Source organism: Macrotis lagotis, chromosome 6 (genome assembly GCF_037893015.1).
Source record: "Macrotis lagotis isolate mMagLag1 chromosome 6, bilby.v1.9.chrom.fasta, whole genome shotgun sequence".
NCBI classification, from domain to species: Eukaryota; Metazoa; Chordata; class Mammalia; order Peramelemorphia; family Peramelidae; genus Macrotis; species Macrotis lagotis.
The window spans coordinates 196,601,378-196,619,393 of NC_133663.1; the positions used below are offsets into that span (position 1 = coordinate 196,601,378).

General features: G+C 33.1%; 1 protein-coding gene and 1 non-coding gene across 2 annotated transcripts in view; one reads left to right on the forward strand and one right to left on the reverse strand.

Moving 5' to 3' along the window:
- SLC9A2 (solute carrier family 9 member A2) overlaps positions 1–18,016 on the reverse strand; it is a 143,056-nt gene that overhangs the window by 60,551 nt on the left and 64,489 nt on the right. The window contains exon 4 of the mRNA XM_074192203.1: positions 1,935–2,152. Within this exon, the coding sequence (XP_074048304.1) occupies positions 1,935–2,152 (218 nt within the window). The remainder of the gene's footprint in view (positions 1–1,934; positions 2,153–18,016) is intronic.
- LOC141492452 (U6 spliceosomal RNA) lies at positions 16,217–16,323 on the forward strand. The gene has a single exon (XR_012469918.1). It is a non-coding gene; the product is annotated as a U6 spliceosomal RNA (small nuclear RNA).

Genomic DNA, 18,016 nt, shown 5'->3' on the forward strand with positions numbered 1-18,016 from the left:
AGTTAAATATATTCAAATGGATCTTTGATGAAATAGAGGATTGTTAAGCATTTATGTTAAAAAAAAAATACAAAGCTGAATAAGAATTTTAAAATAGAAAGAGAAAAGTTGAGAAAAACTCAGAAAGGTAAATTTTTGAGCAAACAATATGATGATCTTATGTTAACATTTTAACAGGGAAAAAAGAAAAAAGTGTTGATTCAGAGATGTAATGTCTTCAAAGAGTTAAAGAAAAACAGAGACTCTATTTAGGTTAGATTGGTTCTGTTCTTTAAGGTTTTGAAAAGAATAAAAAGAAGGGAGGGTAAAAATATTATACATACCTAATTGGGATATGTAAGAATAGAGGAAGTGATTTCATTCCTCACTGGAGGAAGAGGTCATTAAAGATCTTCAATCTTACCTTAAAACACACATACACTTAAACACATGTATACAAATGGAATTATGTCTAGGAAAACAACAAAATCAAAGAGAACATTGAAGATGGGGGCAAATGAACAAGCTTCCAGATCCTAAAGAGAGAATTAAAAATGGAAAAAAAAACAAAGAAGTAGAATCTAGATTGTACCTCATATTTCCTCTTAGGCAATTGTAGAATGACTGAATAAATTAAATTATATCAATGCAATAAAATATTACTGCAATGTAAAAAATGATCAAAGATGATTGCAGAAAATCCTAGGTCATAAGAACTAATGAACAGTGGAATGAACAAAACCAAGAAATAAATTTATACAATGACAACAATATTATAATAAAAATAATTTCAAAAGAATTAAGAATTCTGATCAATGAAATGATAGAAAAAAAGAAACCAGATTCCAAGTCCTAGACATAAGCAGAATATGCAACCTGTAAACATCCAAACAACAGAAACATAAAAAGTTAAAGTATAATACCATGAAAATTAAGTTACATACAATGCTATTACAAAGAAATACTTTGTAGCTCTGTATAAAATAGATAAAATAACTAAAACCAAAAACTTCGTTTTCAATAAACTCAAAGACAAAAATTATCTGGAAAAGCACAACCAATTTGACAATGTTGTTTGTTTAGATCAACATATACTATTTAATAAAATAAATTCAAAATGTTACCCAAATATTAAAGATTATACCATAAAAAATGAGCATCATGACACATCATATTCTCTTCACAGTCACAAATAGGGACTGAATTCTTAATGAAACAAATACTTAATGATCACAGAAGACAAACAAAAGGATTTCAGTTACATTAAACTGAAAAATTGTTCAGTCAATTTGAGAAACATTCAACTCTTCTAAACTCCATTTTGAGGTTTGCTTGGCAAAGAGAAAGGATAGGTTTACCATTTCCTTCTTTAGCACATTTCATAAAAGAAGAAACTGAGGCAAACAGGGTTAAATAATTGCCCACAGTGACACAGCTAGGAAGTGTCTGAGGCTGGATTTGAACTCAGCAAGATGAGTCTTCCTGATTCCAGGTCTGGCACTCTTTCCACTGTGCCTCCTAATTCCCTAGTAAATTAATAGGATATTTTGATTTCTTTTAAGTTAGAATTCATGAAAATATCACCTTCCTATGTTCATTCCTTTTAGTCACTAAATATTTTTTTTGAACTTCATTTTTCACAATAAAAATTTAAAAGAAATTTTCCTGGTAAATGATTCTGTAGCATGATCTAGGCCAGGAGTAGGGAAGGCCATATGTGGTTCAAGAAATCATTTGGTCTAGTACTGCCAAGGCATCTGCAGGTGGGACTTGAAACTCATTAAACCCAGGAGCTTTTTAAGGGTTAATCAATTAAATGTTTGACAAAACACAGCAGGCTAAATTTTAAGCTGATAATTCTTTATGGCCCTTGAATGATGTTGTAAATATCCAAATGGCCCTTGGCAGAAAAAAAGTTTCCCCACCCCTGATCTAGGCTATCAGGAGCTCATTACCTAGGGCACGCCAGATTAGGCAGAAGATTAGGGTGAAGCAGACAAAGGCCCAGTTCCACTCATGGTTTTTTCCAACTGTTGACACTCCCATGAAGATAAAGATCAAGGTCTCACTGACACTGCTCAGCATCTTCATGAAATACTTGATTGTTGTATAGGATTTTTGAGATACATTTTCTTCCACATATTTATTCATGGTCATAGCACAAGCTGTTATCCTAAAAGAGGAAATAAACCTTAGGTTTGAAAACGATAATAATAGTCATGAAGTCATTCAATCCTTTATTTCTGATTAGCAGATATACATTCAAAAATATCGAGGAATTAATCACTCATTTATTAGAGGATCCAGTTTTATCTTTCCATTATTAATGTCTTTAAAAGGTTTTCTTAGTGACATGACACAATAAATTTTAGATTGACTTTCTTAAAAATGTTTATTCTAGATTCATATTTTAAATGTAAGGAACAGAGATCCCTGATTCCATATTCAAATCTTCTTGAATTTACTAAGCACTTTTATATTTTTCATAAGAATTATCATCTTTTTCTAAATAATACTTTGATTTAAAAACTTCAGGAGCAGTATGTTAAATTGAGCCTTGAACTTACCTCAATCAAGCAAGGAAATAAGAATATATTAAAATCTGTGTGCCAGGCACTGAATTAGAAATTAGTGAAACAAAGACAAAAAAAGTCCCTCATTTCAATGTGTTCTCATTCAAAGGTAGCCTATAAATACACAGAATGAGATGACCACACTGTAGTTTTTAAAATAGCAGAATTTGATGTAAGACTCGATCTTAAAACCTGTTCAAAAGAGACTATAAGTTTCTGACTAGTTATGAAAATAACCTGTTGTTAGCATTATAAAGTAGTACAGTGAGGTTCCCAAGTAACTTACTCATTCTATTAATTACACAGTAATATATGATTCATAGATAAGCAAAGTTCTAAGCCATATTCTTTTAATATTCCTCACTGACTTCCTGATCTAATCTTTGAGTAACATCCAGGTGACCCAACTTCTACTAAGAGGTTTTTTCCTTGGATTCCAGCTGAAAACATGTCATCCTGGCTATATGACGACATTTATATATTAAATATGTAAAATATTTTATAATCTTTCATTTAGGAACCCAAGATTAATGACATGAACTCTTCTGTTTTTTTAATCCAACCCTAAAAATCATAATTTTTTAATGTAGTAAATGTATATATAAAGACAGTCAAAAAGTCATCAACCCACTCATCCACAATGAGCAATTACATCTATCTAGAAAGATTGCAATAATGAATACAAAGTTCATGCATTTTGCTTGATATCATGAGTTGACTAAATTCAATAAAGAGTAATTCAGTGTAGCAAGAAGTGCACTGGATTGGAATTTAAGGGAGAAAAGTTCATGACCTTGGATAGATAATTTTCAGCTCACTTATTTCTCTGAACCTGGGCTTCCTCATCTAAAAACAAGGCCAATCTAAATGGGTTTTTTTTAACTCTAATGTTCCATGGGTGTTTTTGCTCTATTGAGTATCCATCAATGGGTAAAGCACTGTTTTGAATATTGTAGGGTATGAAATGGTAAAATAGAAGACAGACAAGAAGCAGAGAAGGTAAAACAATATCAATGGAAACAACAACCACTAAGCAATTATATTTAAATGCTTTGAAATTATAATAACTAAGCTCAGTCTTAAGGAAAAGATAATATAGAAGGCACTGTCCTTGCTTCCTTTTTGGTGATGGACTTCAGGTATATAACAATGAATATGTAATTTTGGACTTTTTCACAGTATTGGTTAGTTTTAACTGAAAAGCTTTCCTTCCCTCCATTTTATTCTTTGTTTTAAGATATAACTCACTGGAAATGGTAAAGGAAAGAGGAAAAATGTAAGGAAATATGGATGCTGAAAAAGCCAAGATATCAATTAAGACTTAAAAGAGCAGGAGAACCCTAAAAGAAAATTTCAGTCTATGTTGGGAAATATGGGGATGGATTAAAAGACTTGGACACATATTAACAGTGCAGTGTAGAACAGATGTGGTACTAATACATTGTTGGTGGAGCTGTGAACTTATCCAGCCTTTCTGAAGAGCAATTTGGGATTATGCCCAAAGGGCAACAAAAAATGTGCATACCCTTTGACCCCACAACAAAAATGACAAATTTTTTGGGGGAATAGTAACAATAGTAACTTACCCTTATATGACAAGGTATATAATTCAGAATGGTAAAAAGATGAGCCTAGGATTATTAAAAAGAGCTGAGATAGACCAATAATATTGTCAACTTAACTAGAAATGGAAATTTCTGGCTAAATTCTGCAACAGACTGGATTAGTAAATCCCTGATATCTGCCCATGGACAAATAGGGGATGGAAAAAGAAGAGAGAAAGACTTTTTCACCTCTTCACCAAAACCAGGCCAATGAAAAGCTTCTTTCTTCAAAGTCCTCAATATAAGCAAAGCTTTTATCCTTCATACAACATTGATTTGGTGGCTCCTTCAAGAACGTTTATTTCAGGAGGACACCCAGGTCATCCATGGCTTATTGCTGTCTACGCTATATTTTCAGACCTTGACTAGAGTGGGTTGATGACTTTTAGACTAATTGTCTTTATATGTACATTTGGTACATTAAAAAATCATGACTCCTAGGGTTGGATTAAAAAAAAAAACAAGAAAAGCTCATGTCATTAATCTGGGGTCCCTAAATGAAAAATTATAAAATATTTTATATATTTAATATATATTGATTAAAATTGCTAAGACTAATAATCATAATGTTCTTAATGCCGTAAAAACTAAGGCATAATTCCTGCAATTCATAGTACTTTCAAATTCCATTGGAGAAAAAAAAGATTTCCTCTATCTATAGTTTCCATAATTATCAATTTTACAACAACATGGAAATTTATATTACACTTCAAGTTTTGAAAAGCAAACAATTTCACTTAATGCTTATGCCAATCCTGAGAATTAGATGTTACTATTGATTTATTTCACAAAAGGAACAAATCAAGGTTAAGTGACTTCTCCAGGGTAAAACAATACTATAATAATAGCAAACAAACAATATTCAATAAAACTCCCCAATGTGTTTTTGCCCTTAAGGAGCTTATACTCTAATGAGGGATACAACATACAAGTAAATATATACAAGGGTAGCTATATAGAGAATAAATGGAGAAAATTAACAGAGGAAAGGTTCTGAATTAAGAGAGCATTTAGATTTATATAGTACCTCTAGGGTGCTGGGCACTGTCCTAAGCACTTTACAAATTTCTCATTTGACCTTCAAATTAATCTTGGCATGGAAGTGCCATTATTATTTCCATTTGATAGATGATGAAATTAAAACCTGCAGAGGTTAAGTGACTTGCCCAAGGTCACACAACTAGTACATATATGAGATCAGATCTGAGTTCAGATTTCTCTGACACTATCCACTAGGTCTATGATAAGCTCAGGTTTTCATATTTACAAATTCAACATTCTATCTCATATATGACTTTAATAAAAATAATTTAAAATTTTTCATCTAACAAATAGCAAGCTCATTAACAACTACTATAGGCTTCTTATTTAAATGTCTGTTCTTCTAAAGCTATGCCTAAATGGAAAGTCAATCAATATACAAATGATATAGTACCCTTCATACAGATGGAGCACAGGGATGAAGTAGGATTATAGGTCACAAGGCACATTTTTTTGCCATGACTTTCAAACAGTCATTCTTTCTACAGTTAGTTAGATACCTGTAGTTATGGAGTTATATTACAGTTAATCCATTTTATGACCATATTCACTATTTAGAAGTTTGTTTGTTTTTTTAAATAGCTTGATCTCAAGTTTCTACTCCCTCCTTGAGGAGAGTTCTGTGTAACTCTGATGTTGTGTGCAATAGGTAATAGAATAGAAGGGCAGCTAAGTGGCGCAGTGGATAGAGCACCGGCCCTGGAGTCAGGAGTACCTGAGTTCAAATTTGACCTAAGACACTTAGTAATTACCTAGCTGTGTGTGGCCTTGGGCAAGCCACTCAACTCCATTGCCTTGAAAAAAAAAGAATAGGGAATGGAATAAATAATCTTCTTTAAGAAACAACAAGAATATTTTGAGTCTGTAACCTGGGATACACCTTAGGGATTATCTAGTCCAACCTCCTATCAAATGCCTTCATTTGCAATTCCTTCTGCAACATCTCTAGCATCTCTAACATCTTCTCTCCTAGATACTTTTTTTCATAGTTCTGCCACCTGATTGTTTCTTCTCGGTCTCCTTTGCTAGATCTTCTTTCAGGTAATGCCCCGTAACCAAGAATTTCCATCAAGGCTCTGTCCTGTTTCCTCTTCTCTTTTCTCCCCCTATATTATTCACTTGGTGATTATCAGCTTCCATAGGTTCAGTTACTATCTTTATGAGATAATTTTCAAATCTGCATATGCAGCCCTAACCTCTAAACTTATTACCAGGCTGGCATCTCCAACTTTCTTTTGACTATCTCATAATAGATGTCTCATTGATATCTGAAACTCAATATATGCAAAACACAAGTCTTTCCTCCCAAGTCCTCCTCTCTTCAGAATTTTCCTATTATAGTTAAGGAATGCAACATCCCAATTATCAAGGATTCACAACCCCAATGTCATCCTTGACCCTTCCCTCTCTCAAACATCAATTCATTATCAACTTTTTCAATTATACTTTAAAACTACCTCTTCTATTCATCCAAACCAGCTACCAACCCCATACGGGTCTTCATAAGCTCATGTCTGACCCAATATAATGGTCTCCTGATTTATCTCCCTGCCTCAAGTCCCTTCCCACTCCAATCCATCCTCCACTCAACCTCCAAAACCATTTTCATAAAGTACAAGTCTAACCACATCATATCCCTATTGTATAAATACCAGTGACTGCCTATTGCCTATGAGATCAAATATAATCATCTATTTGGCTTTTAAAACTCTTCTACAATCCAGGAACATTAACCCACTTGCTGTTCCTCCACATGAAACTAAAATTCACAACAAATTCCATACTACTTAGTTCTGCCTATTCTATGTGGTTCTCATCCATAGGATCCCAAACATTTATGACAAGATTATATGACATAACATCAGTCTTCCTCACTTTCTCCCAACATCACAAAGGTGTCAGTGGAATACTCTTCAGCTGTTACTCCTCACTGTTACTATGGGAGCTGTTCATCTTCTCTTTCTTCTATGTAATTTATTGATGACATCTTTTACTCCTGTTCTTTTGAGAGTACTTCATTGGTTATTTGTTACAGGTTTCCCAATCCCCTTGCTTTATTGTCCTCTGTGTGCAGTGTCAGAGGCAATGGCATTCCTGGTCTTTCTTACAAACAGCAACATCAGTAAAATAGCAAAAAAATGAGAAATTCTGGATCTGAGTATATTGTAATTTTCCCAAAATCTTTTCTACTCTTTTTAAAACTCTGAGCCCAGTTCATTCTCCATCTGTATTTCTAATATTAATTCATAATTAGTGAATTTTGCTTAGTTTGGATTCTTTGGATTCCTTTGAAATTGTTCTGGCACAAAATTCTTTTATTTTTGGGGGGGGATTAGTGGGAACTAAGGAAATGTTTAGGCAAAAATAATCACATGACCCAAATGATCTCTCATCACTCTAAGCAGATAAGTAATTTACAATATTATTAATTTATTTAAAAAATTGCATGCTATTATTTTCATCCTCTATTTTTTCTTTGCTTTATTGATTAAAATATATACACTCCATCAATTAAAAGTTTTGTCCTTCAAAGTGTTATTAAATTTCAGACCTTCATCAGGTCATTAGTTATCAGGTCACTGAGGCACTTGCCATGCTTCAAAGCGATTAAGAACAGAATTGGGATTTTCCTATTCTGATAAATTCCTAATCTTTCATTAAATTCTTTTTTTTTTTTAGGTTTTTGCAAGGCAAAGGGGGTTAAGTGGCTTGCCCAAGGCCACACAGCTAGGTAATTATTAAGTGTTTGAGACTGGATTTGAATCATTAACTTCTAAGAAATGATGTGTGCATTGGATGATTTTATCTAGATCCATTTAAAGATCTATCTAACAGATAGTGGCCTCTCCAGTCCATGGTGGAAGGGAGAGAAATAGAAACTTAAACTGAAACAAAAGGTAAAGAAAATTAAAGGGAAAAAAAACTAAATATTGAAAAAGATGCATTTAAGTTTCTCAGTGAATTTCTTTCTCAAAGGAACTACAGAAAAATTTTACTTAAAAAAGTCCTAAAATAGCTATACTGAGAGAATCAGTGGTGGATAATCGTATACAACAAACAAACCAAAATTGGTATTCATTCTAATTTTTCACTCCCAACCTTAAACTGATAGATCTTGATGAACCAATGCCACATCATTTAGCTAGATCTTTGGGCTTTGGTGCTCCCTGTAATTTTCTTCCCAAGAAACTTATTTTCTTAATTATGTTTTTCTTGTGCTAAAATTAAAGTGCATAGGCATTTCTTTTGCAGACCCCAGTTTATGGAGGTAAAGAACAGGGGAGCTTATACATAAACATGCTAGGCAGCAACAAGTTTGAGATTTTTAAAATATTGCTCTAGAAAATCTGAAAACCATATAATTCCAATTCAGATAATTGAGTGGCAATTATATTGCTAAAGACTTACATTAAATTTATGTTAAAGGTTTACACATATAAGCATGTGTGTGTGTATATATATATATATTTATAGTTGCATGTCCCATATATGTATATGTGTATGTATAAATTTGAACACTTGCTGGTAGCTGCTAGTATAAAATTCCTTGGGAATGACACACCTAAGAAGCAGCCACAATGATTGAGGCAGGAAGCATAATAATTACAACTTTACTGCTAACTGCTATAAAGCTTCTTTAAAAGTGTGTTCCGTGAAACCAAATTATAGTAGCATTTATTATGATAGTTATTTTTTGTTTTTAAAACAATATTTCTAAGGTTCAACACATTTAGTACACCCCAAAATACATAATTATACATAGTAAATTTAAGACATACATAATTTCTGTAATATAAAACTTATGTGCAATTCTAAATCAGGATTCTATAAGAAGAGGATTATATAGTATGTACTTTGCATTTGAATATGAAACTTTTAGAATAAACACCTAATAAACCAAAGGGGCAGGAGCAGAGACAATATAATGGTATTTTTGCCTTGTAAAAAATGATACAAAGGTAAAAAAAAATCTCAACTCAGTAAAAAAAACTATACTTATAACTTTATCTACTTCACATTTGTTTATTTTGCCAATCTGTAGACCACTGGGATTCAAAGGCATCCTTGGGCAGATTTTCAGGACTCAGTAAAGTTTTGTAAGATTACATGTCAAGGGGTGGCTAGGTGGCACAGTGGATAGAGCACCGGTCCCAGAGTCAGGACTACCTGAGTTCAAATCCGGCCTCAAACACTTAGTAATTGCCTAGCTGTGCGTGGCCTTGGGCAAGCCACTTAACCCCATTGCCTTGCAAAAAAAAAACCTAAAAGAAATTAAAAAAAAGATTACATGTCAAAGGGCACTTGATAGGGAGAATATAAGGCAATAGTTTTTCTGTTTCTCTTGATCAGCTTTAAAACCACTCTCAAATTTCCAAGTTAGCATAAGGAAATCTGATGCCACCTTTCTGTCTTCCCCTTCTTTCTGTTGTCTATCACCTTTTTTTTAAACTTCTCCAGAACCCAAAGAAATATCCATTAAGGTAAAAGAAAATGAAGAAACCAAGGCTGAAGGAGTTTAACTGATTTATCCAGGATTTCAAGTCTCTGAGAGAAAATCTGAATTCAGGACTTATACTTTATCTACTACATCAACAACATTCAGAAATAGAAGAAACTATGGAGGCCATCTTGTCTAAACTCCTCATTTCACCAATTAAAAAAAAATGAGACCAGGAGACTTTGAGTGATTTGTCCAAGATCAAAGAGATCCAGAATTTAAACACTGATCCTCATTTCCAATGCAATAATCAATCCTTTTCAAAAGAAGTTTCCTCCCCTCTCCCATTTATCCATTTCACATTAGTTTTGGTGTTCAAATATTTCTTTTAATTTGTCACAAGGGGGGAAAATCTCCACTACATTTTCCTCTAATGTCTAATCATTGAATGGAAGTCACTCTTTGTTCTTAAAGGCTGTTCCAACAGACTTTAATCTCTGTTATATCTTTAAAAAATAGAAAAATACTTTAAAACAAAGGCTCAGGAGATGAATTGTTATTGGAGAACTTGTCTAGCCAAAATTAGAGACCAGAATGTTGGCCAAAAAATTAAGACTATATTTTTTCCCCAAAACAAATTTATTAATCTAAAACATGGAATGGTTTTGTGCTACATAAATAAAGGGAGTAATATACAGGTGAAATCACAGTTCATTTTGAAGTAGTGAAAAAGAAGGCAAATATACTTTTCAGGAAATTTTTCAATCCCCAGGGCATAAATGAGTAATGAAAGATAGTCAGATTAAAATGAGGTGTCTTCTAATTTAACTCAAGTATCATCACTCATGGCCTCAAGTCCTTAATTGTAAGGAATCAAGTATATGCTCATGTTGGAAGTCTTTGATCAAAGAGCTTGTACCCAACATTTGCCTGAGGAGAACAATCTCACAATAACCATTTGCACCTGCTTTCATGAATCATTAAATTTAAAATAGAATTAGATGTAGATAAATTCTTTTCCACTCAACACAATGCAGTTTGGCAAACCTCAAGAAACAAAGCAAAGAATATAACATAGAATGATAGATCTAGAGCCAGAAGAAATTTTAGAAGCCATTTATTACTACTGCCTCATTTTATTCATGAAGAACCTGAGGTTAAATGACTTGCCCAAGGTCACAGAGGTTGGTGTGTCAGAAATGGGATATGAACCAGAGAGAACTAAGGTAATGATCTAAATAATAGAAACAAAATAATAACAAAAATCTTAAAGGTGAAAGTCTTTTTCATATGGTATCCAGAAAATTGGGGACAAATATGAGGCTTTAATTCAATTATCTGGATGAATGTTTCATTTTTCTATGTCCCATTGACTTTTCTAGACAGTTATAGCATTATTACCTAATAGCAATTAGGTGATGATCATTTTTAAATAACACAAAGTGGTCTGGCCACAGAGGATTCTATAATACAGTGTTCTTACCTAACTCTGATTTAATTTGCTGTATAACCTTGAGCAAGCATTTAGCTTCTCTGTTTCACTTTCTTCATGAAAAGTAAGAGTTTTTCATGTTTATTGGGCTCCTAAGATACTGTGCCAGTGGATTAAAAGTGGATTAGAAAAATGATACAAATATGAAGCAACATTGCTGTTAGAATAGAAATGAGTGAAATGACTTTCTTTTTCATTATCTTAAGTCAAAAATGAAATTAAACACATAAATGTGATGGAAAGTAAATTTTCCAGTTAATGAGCAAACAATGCAAATGGCATTGTTATGGAAATTATTTTGGTAATTTGTTTCATAAATTAAAAATCAATACAAATTCTTTGAGTTTTAACATAAAATGAGACTGTCAAGTTAAAAGTCACTTTTTTGGGTCACAGACATCAGCAACACTGTAATATGCCACAACAGACAGAAATTGAGCAATATATATGCCAGAGTTATTCCCTGACTTTCAGATTCACCTGCTCTCTTCCTGGCACACATTTTACTCACTCCTACTCTGAGTTCACTGACCCTTGCTCAATTACCTATTTGCAACAATCAAATACAGGCCAAAGATACAGCTATATTCTCATAATTTGGCTTCTTTTAATATTTTTTAGAATTATAGTGCCATCAATTCTTACTTTCATCACTTTCTTATAGTACTGACACTAGACTCTACCAAAGCCATTTCCTGCTTATAGACAGGTTCCTATCCTCTAGTCTATTCTGAGTGACCATCAGAAATTTTCCTGTTTGTTAAGTAACATTAATTTTCTGCTATTCTGTGCTCATCAGTTTTGGTGCCTCTTCTCTTCACAAAAATATTTAGGGGTGAGAAGGTAGTATGAAACTTCTGTAAATTTTACAATTCAGTTTACAAAATTCTGATTAATTTAAGTTATGAGTACCAAATTTTATTTCTAACATAATTTTCATTGCACTTCCTGTACATCTTCACATTTAAGTCACTGAGTATCAGGTTATATGTATTTCATAGAATTTCTTCACTTCTTTATCCTCTGTAACAGAAGTTGGCAGAATCTGTGGTTTCTGTTTGTTTATGTCTTTCATGAGTACTGCAAGGCAAGACGATCAAGTGTTCCATGAAATGATGTTTCTTGTTTCCTTTGGGTACACAATCAAACCAACTCCTCTGACTCCTTTATTTACCTCTTCAAGGGAAACCAGAAAACCATCTCTTTATTTAACTACAGTTTTTCTTTATTTTTTATGCAGTTTCGTTTATGCCAAGAAATTCAATCAGATGTGATTTCTTCAGTTAACATATTTACTCACAGAAGTTTCCGCTAGTAATACATCTATTCATTAGAGATAGTATTAGATCTACTCACTGGGGAGGTGTGAGTATATATAATTCAGAGTACTGAATTTGGAATCAGTTCACATCCAGCCTCTGCTGTTTATTTGGTCAAATCACTTTAACTCTCTGTTCCTTAGTTTGTTTATCTATAAAATGAAAGAAGACTAGATGACCTCTAAGGCTCCTTCTGGATCTTAAAATATGATCTTAATCATTAGACAAAGATCACATATTGATGAGTCAATAATTAACTATTTGTTGAGGGTAAACAAAAGTAATATTACCAAAAAAGCATTACTCTGATGCATAATTGTTTTAGGGAAATAAACTTGGGTTCTTAGAGACTTTATTAAACAACTCATTGGTACCATCTATCTAATTACATTGTACTGAGAGGAACAATTACTAAGAGGCAATAGAAAAATATGGGAAAACTTCAAAGACAAGAAAACACCAAAAAGAAGCTAAATTCAGATTAATTTCAATGAATAATTTTGGTCCTTGAGGTCAGATGCTGAAAAACATTTTCTTCCACTCAACTGAGTGGGTCCACAGGGACAGAATGGTGCATATATGCTGTGAGTTGAAGTTATTTTGCTGATTGGTTTTATGAACACTTTCTTTATCACAAAGGAGACATTAATGACAAGAGGAAATACACTGGAAAAAAGTCATAAAAATGCATCAAACTTTTTGTTCACTTTTATTGACTTTTTTTAAACAAGCCAATGGGGCTAAGTGACTTGCCCAAGGTCACACAGTTTCTGAGGCTGGATTTGAACTCAGGTCCTCCTGACTCCAGGTCTGGTGCTCTATCCACTGCTCCACCTAGCTGCCCCTTTTTTGTTTATTTTTAAACAAAGAGATGGTAGGAACTGTACATTTAAATGAATTTCATTGCTTAGTCATTTTTTTCAGTTGTGTTCGATTCTCCATGACTCATAGGATATTGCTTGGCAAAGAAACTGAAATAATTTGCTATTTCCTTCTCCAGTTCATTTTATAAATGAGGAAACTGAAGCAAATATAATTAAATGACTTGTTCTGGGTCACACATCTATTACATGTCTGAAGTCAGATCTGAACTGAGAAAGATGGGTTATCCTGACTCCAGACCCATTCTAGCCACCATGCCACCTGCCTGCCCTAATGAAATGAGTACTCTATACAGAATGTGTAATGGATTAGGAGACAGAAACTGGGAATCATTTGACATAGAGAACAGACTTTGGAAAAGCAGACTTCTATAGATTAGGAAAAAGGAGAAGTATAATTTCACAGACTGAAATTCTTCAGGAGAAATCAGACCAGGAGATAGTGGAATCTCTCAGTAAGGAAATTTTAAAGACATTTTCTTTTTTAATTCTGATGAGAAGGAGTGAAAAAAGAAGTTGTCTATAAAGAGAAGCATCTGGACGTCTGGGAACTCAGCAACTATCTCGGTTTTCTGAAGAAATGTATAGAAATCAATATAAAAGAAGAATATTAAAAAAGGTTAGAAAATTCCTATAAAATTAGTGTTAGGAATTCAAATGATTAGAATGAACTGAAGCATAAATGGAAAAAGGATTTTTTCTGGCTATACTGAAAAGAAGAGGATCAAAGAAGGGATAGGATTACTATTTGGATTGAATGAAGCAATGCTAACTGATTACAGACAGAAGGCCACTATGTTCTAATTTTCCTTCCATTTTCTCTGGCAAGGAGAATGGTCTTTGGATCAGAAGGGAAAGAGCAAATATAGTCAACAGAAAATTGATAATCAAGATAAGGAAAGCAAGAAAGCACCTAACCAATCTTGATGGATTCAGGTCACATAGCCTCAATGAACTATATCAATAAAAAATGAAAAAATAATCAGATGTGATAATTGAGCACCTGTCAATAATTCCTAAAAGGCAGTCTAGCTAGAATGAGAGCTACCATAGAACATGACAAGGGCAAATGTCTTGTTTCTCACAAAGAGCAGCAGTCTAGAGAGTCTATACCAATGAGTAAATAAATGATGTTGAATTTGATTACTGGCAAAACTATATAATGCATTAGTAAAGGGATATGGTAAATGAACACCTAGTTAAAAAAATACAAACATCAGCATAGAAACATAAAAAACAGGTCAAGTTAATCTAATTTTATTTTTCTGACAAAGTTATTAGTCAAGTGAATGTTGTATATATAATTTACTTAGATTTCATCAAAACTCTTGTTAAATATCTGTATGGAAAAGATAAATATAAGATAAAGATTAGAAGTTAGTACATTTCAATGGATTGATACCATTGGTCTTATGTGAATCTGGAAGAAACTCTTCAATATAACTCCCAATTGGGGGGAGATGAGGGGATATTTATATTTTCATGCTATTTAACATCATTTGTCAAAGTATCTATTTGGTAATGTCCAGAATGTTTATCATATTTGCAAATAACAGAAAATGGCAGTCCGGATTCAAAGTAATCTTGCAAGTTTGTAATATTTTAATGAACCTAAAATTTAATGAAATTTATTAAGGATTAGCAGAGTATTATATTTGGGTTTAAAAAGTTACCTTCACAAATACAAGAGTGGTAAGCTTGACTAGACACTATTTTGTCTGAAAAAGATGCAGTAGTTTTAGGATAGTGTATATTTCATGAATCAACAATGTGATATTTCAGAGAAGAAAAAGTCAATCTAAATTAAAAGAGGTGTAGTCTCTCTGTATTCCACCTTGGTCAGACTTAGGGCCTTCTCTTCAGTTCTGGTTGTTGCATTTTAGAAAAGAAAATGATAAACTAGAGTTTGTCAAGAAAAGAGTGATCAGGAGAGCCTTGAATTCACACCCTTCATGGATCAGTTGAACGAATGAGAACTGTTTAACAGGAGAAGCAATAACTTATAAGTTGGAACATAACAGCTGTCTTTAAATATACTTAAGTCTATCATGTGGAATAAGAACTAGCTTTCAGTTGACTTAAAGAAAATAAGCAAATAGGATAGAAAAGATTGAAAATTGAAGGCTAAAACAGGCTTCATATAAGGCAAAATTTCCCAACAATTAGTGAAACAGGTTAGATATAGACATCATTTGATACTTTTAGGCAAAAATAGTATGGCCACTTTTCATATATGGAATTCTTGTCTGAAATTATATGATTCTGTGAGGCTCAGAGAGACTAAGATAGTGACAAATACATCACAAAGTTAGTTTGCTCTGGCTACATATCTTGTGCTTCTAGAATTCAACACTGTCATGACTCAAAAACATGCAATACCAAGTTATTTTGGAAAATTGCAAATAGCATCCTTGTTCTAAATAACTGAAGACTTCTTGTGAGTAAAGAATAAAGGCAATTTGAAGGATCTTACTTTAATCTGACAAGAAATTGGTTAATCACTTGGAACTGTCATTTAAAATCATTCACATGTATGACAGAATATAAAGGGCTTTCTTTTACAATCTTTCATCTAAGAAATTTCTTTATATCATCTTTGTGACAATATATTTGGCATTGTTTTAAAAAATAGAAATGGAGTTCAACTTCCAAATAGATATGCTTAAATTTATCTTTCTTGGGCTTACTTTCCTAATTTATAGAGTTCTAGGAGTAACTGTGAAGAACTGGGGTTTCTAGTACTTTTTTAAGTTTGTTTTTAAATTTTTCTCTTTTAATAGCATTTTATTTTCTTTGAATTACATGTCAAGAAAATTTTTAGCATTAATTTTTACAAGATTTCAAATTCCCAATTTTTCTCTTTCCCTCCCCCTCTGAAAATGATAGGTAGTGCTCACTTTGGCAGCACCTTTACTAAAATTGCAATAATATAGAGAAGATTAGCATGGCCCCTGCACAAGGATGACATGTAAATTCGTGAAGCAAAAATGGTAGGTAGTTTGATATAGTTTATATATGCAATCTCATATAAAATATATTTTCATGTAAGTCTCAGTTGTAGAACAAAGAAATCAAAAGAAAAAACCAAAGTAAATAAAATAAATTTAAAAATATAGTTTGATTTGCAATCAAATTCCATTATATTTCTAAGAAGTGCTAAAATAGTTGATTACCACACAAATGTTGTTGATACTGTGTACATTATTTTTCAGGTTCTGTTCATTTCACTTGGCTTCAGTTTGGACAGGTCTTTCCAGGTATCGCCTGCTTATCACTTCTTATTGCACAATAGCATTTCATTGCATTCATATACTACTGCTTGTTTTGCCATTTTTCAACTAATAGGCATCTCCTTACCTTCCAATATTTTGCAATCACAAAAAGAGCTGCTATAAATATTTTTGCTCATGTAGTTCATTTTTCCTTTTTTTGTGATCTCTTTAGGATAGAGAATTAATAGCAGTATTGCTAAATCACAGGGTATACAATTTGGGTTAGTTTATACCTTTGGGTGTAGTTCCAAATTGCTCTTACAGAATGATTGGACAGGTTCACAACTCCACCAACAATGCATTAGTGTACCAATATTCCCACATCTTCTCCAACATTTATCATCTTCCTTTTTTGTCATATTGTCCAATCTGATAGGTGTGAGGAGGTATTTCAAAGGTATTTTAATTTGCATTTTGTCAAATAATCAAAAGTGATTTACAGCACTTCTTCATACGACTATAACTAGTTTTGATATCTTCTCAAAATTGCCTTTGAGCATTTACCAATTGGGTGAATGGCTTGTATTCTTATAAATTTGGCTCAGTTCCCCTTATATTTGAGAAATGAGGCCTTTGCTATAATATTCTTGTTCTTGATACTCTACCAGATTGCTCTATATTATCAAATTAATTAATTTTTAGAAAGAAGATTTTCTATGCAATTTAACAAAGCAATTGTTATCTTCCCAATATGGGGGGGGGGGAATCATCCCAAACTGGGGGAATATTCTCCCCTTATACACACACAACATCTCTGAGGAGTGGTATCAAATTTCAAGAGTATAAGTAGCCAAAAGGAAAACAGCTCCTGTAAATCATTTTCTCCCTTTATAGAGTCTTCATGAAGTTTCTCTTAGTTGCAGTTCTTAACTGGGGTCTTGGGGTCAGTGCTCTTGTAGAGCCCTAATGTTGTCTTTCTTTCAGTGTATCTACTTTGTATTTAGTTTCTCTTTCTGCTTCTAATGTAAATGTTGCTATCAGTTGCTGATGCTCTGACTGTACTGCTCCAAAATAAATTCCAGATCTTTTGACTTTTGGAAGTTTACAAGGTCATTACTTGGTCAATGGAGATAGGAGGGAAAAGAACCTGCTCCTTTCTGCCTGAGAACAATATCTTCTCAGAAGTCTATCATCACAGGATTTTCTACCACTCAACAGACCACTGCTAGGATTTCTGTCGAAATTTCTCTATTAGTGCTCCTCTGTCTTTAGCAGGCAACCTACTCTGGGAGAGCATGATCCCTCACTCCCTTGCTCTTCTCTACTATTTATCCCCTGCTTGCTTGTCTTCCAATGTGATCCCCTAAATAATTTCACATTCTTTCCTCTTACTTAGCAGTCCTTGATATTCTCACCAGCCCAGCTTGTGGTTATTTCAAACTTAACTTCACTACTTCTATTAAATCTCACTACGTTG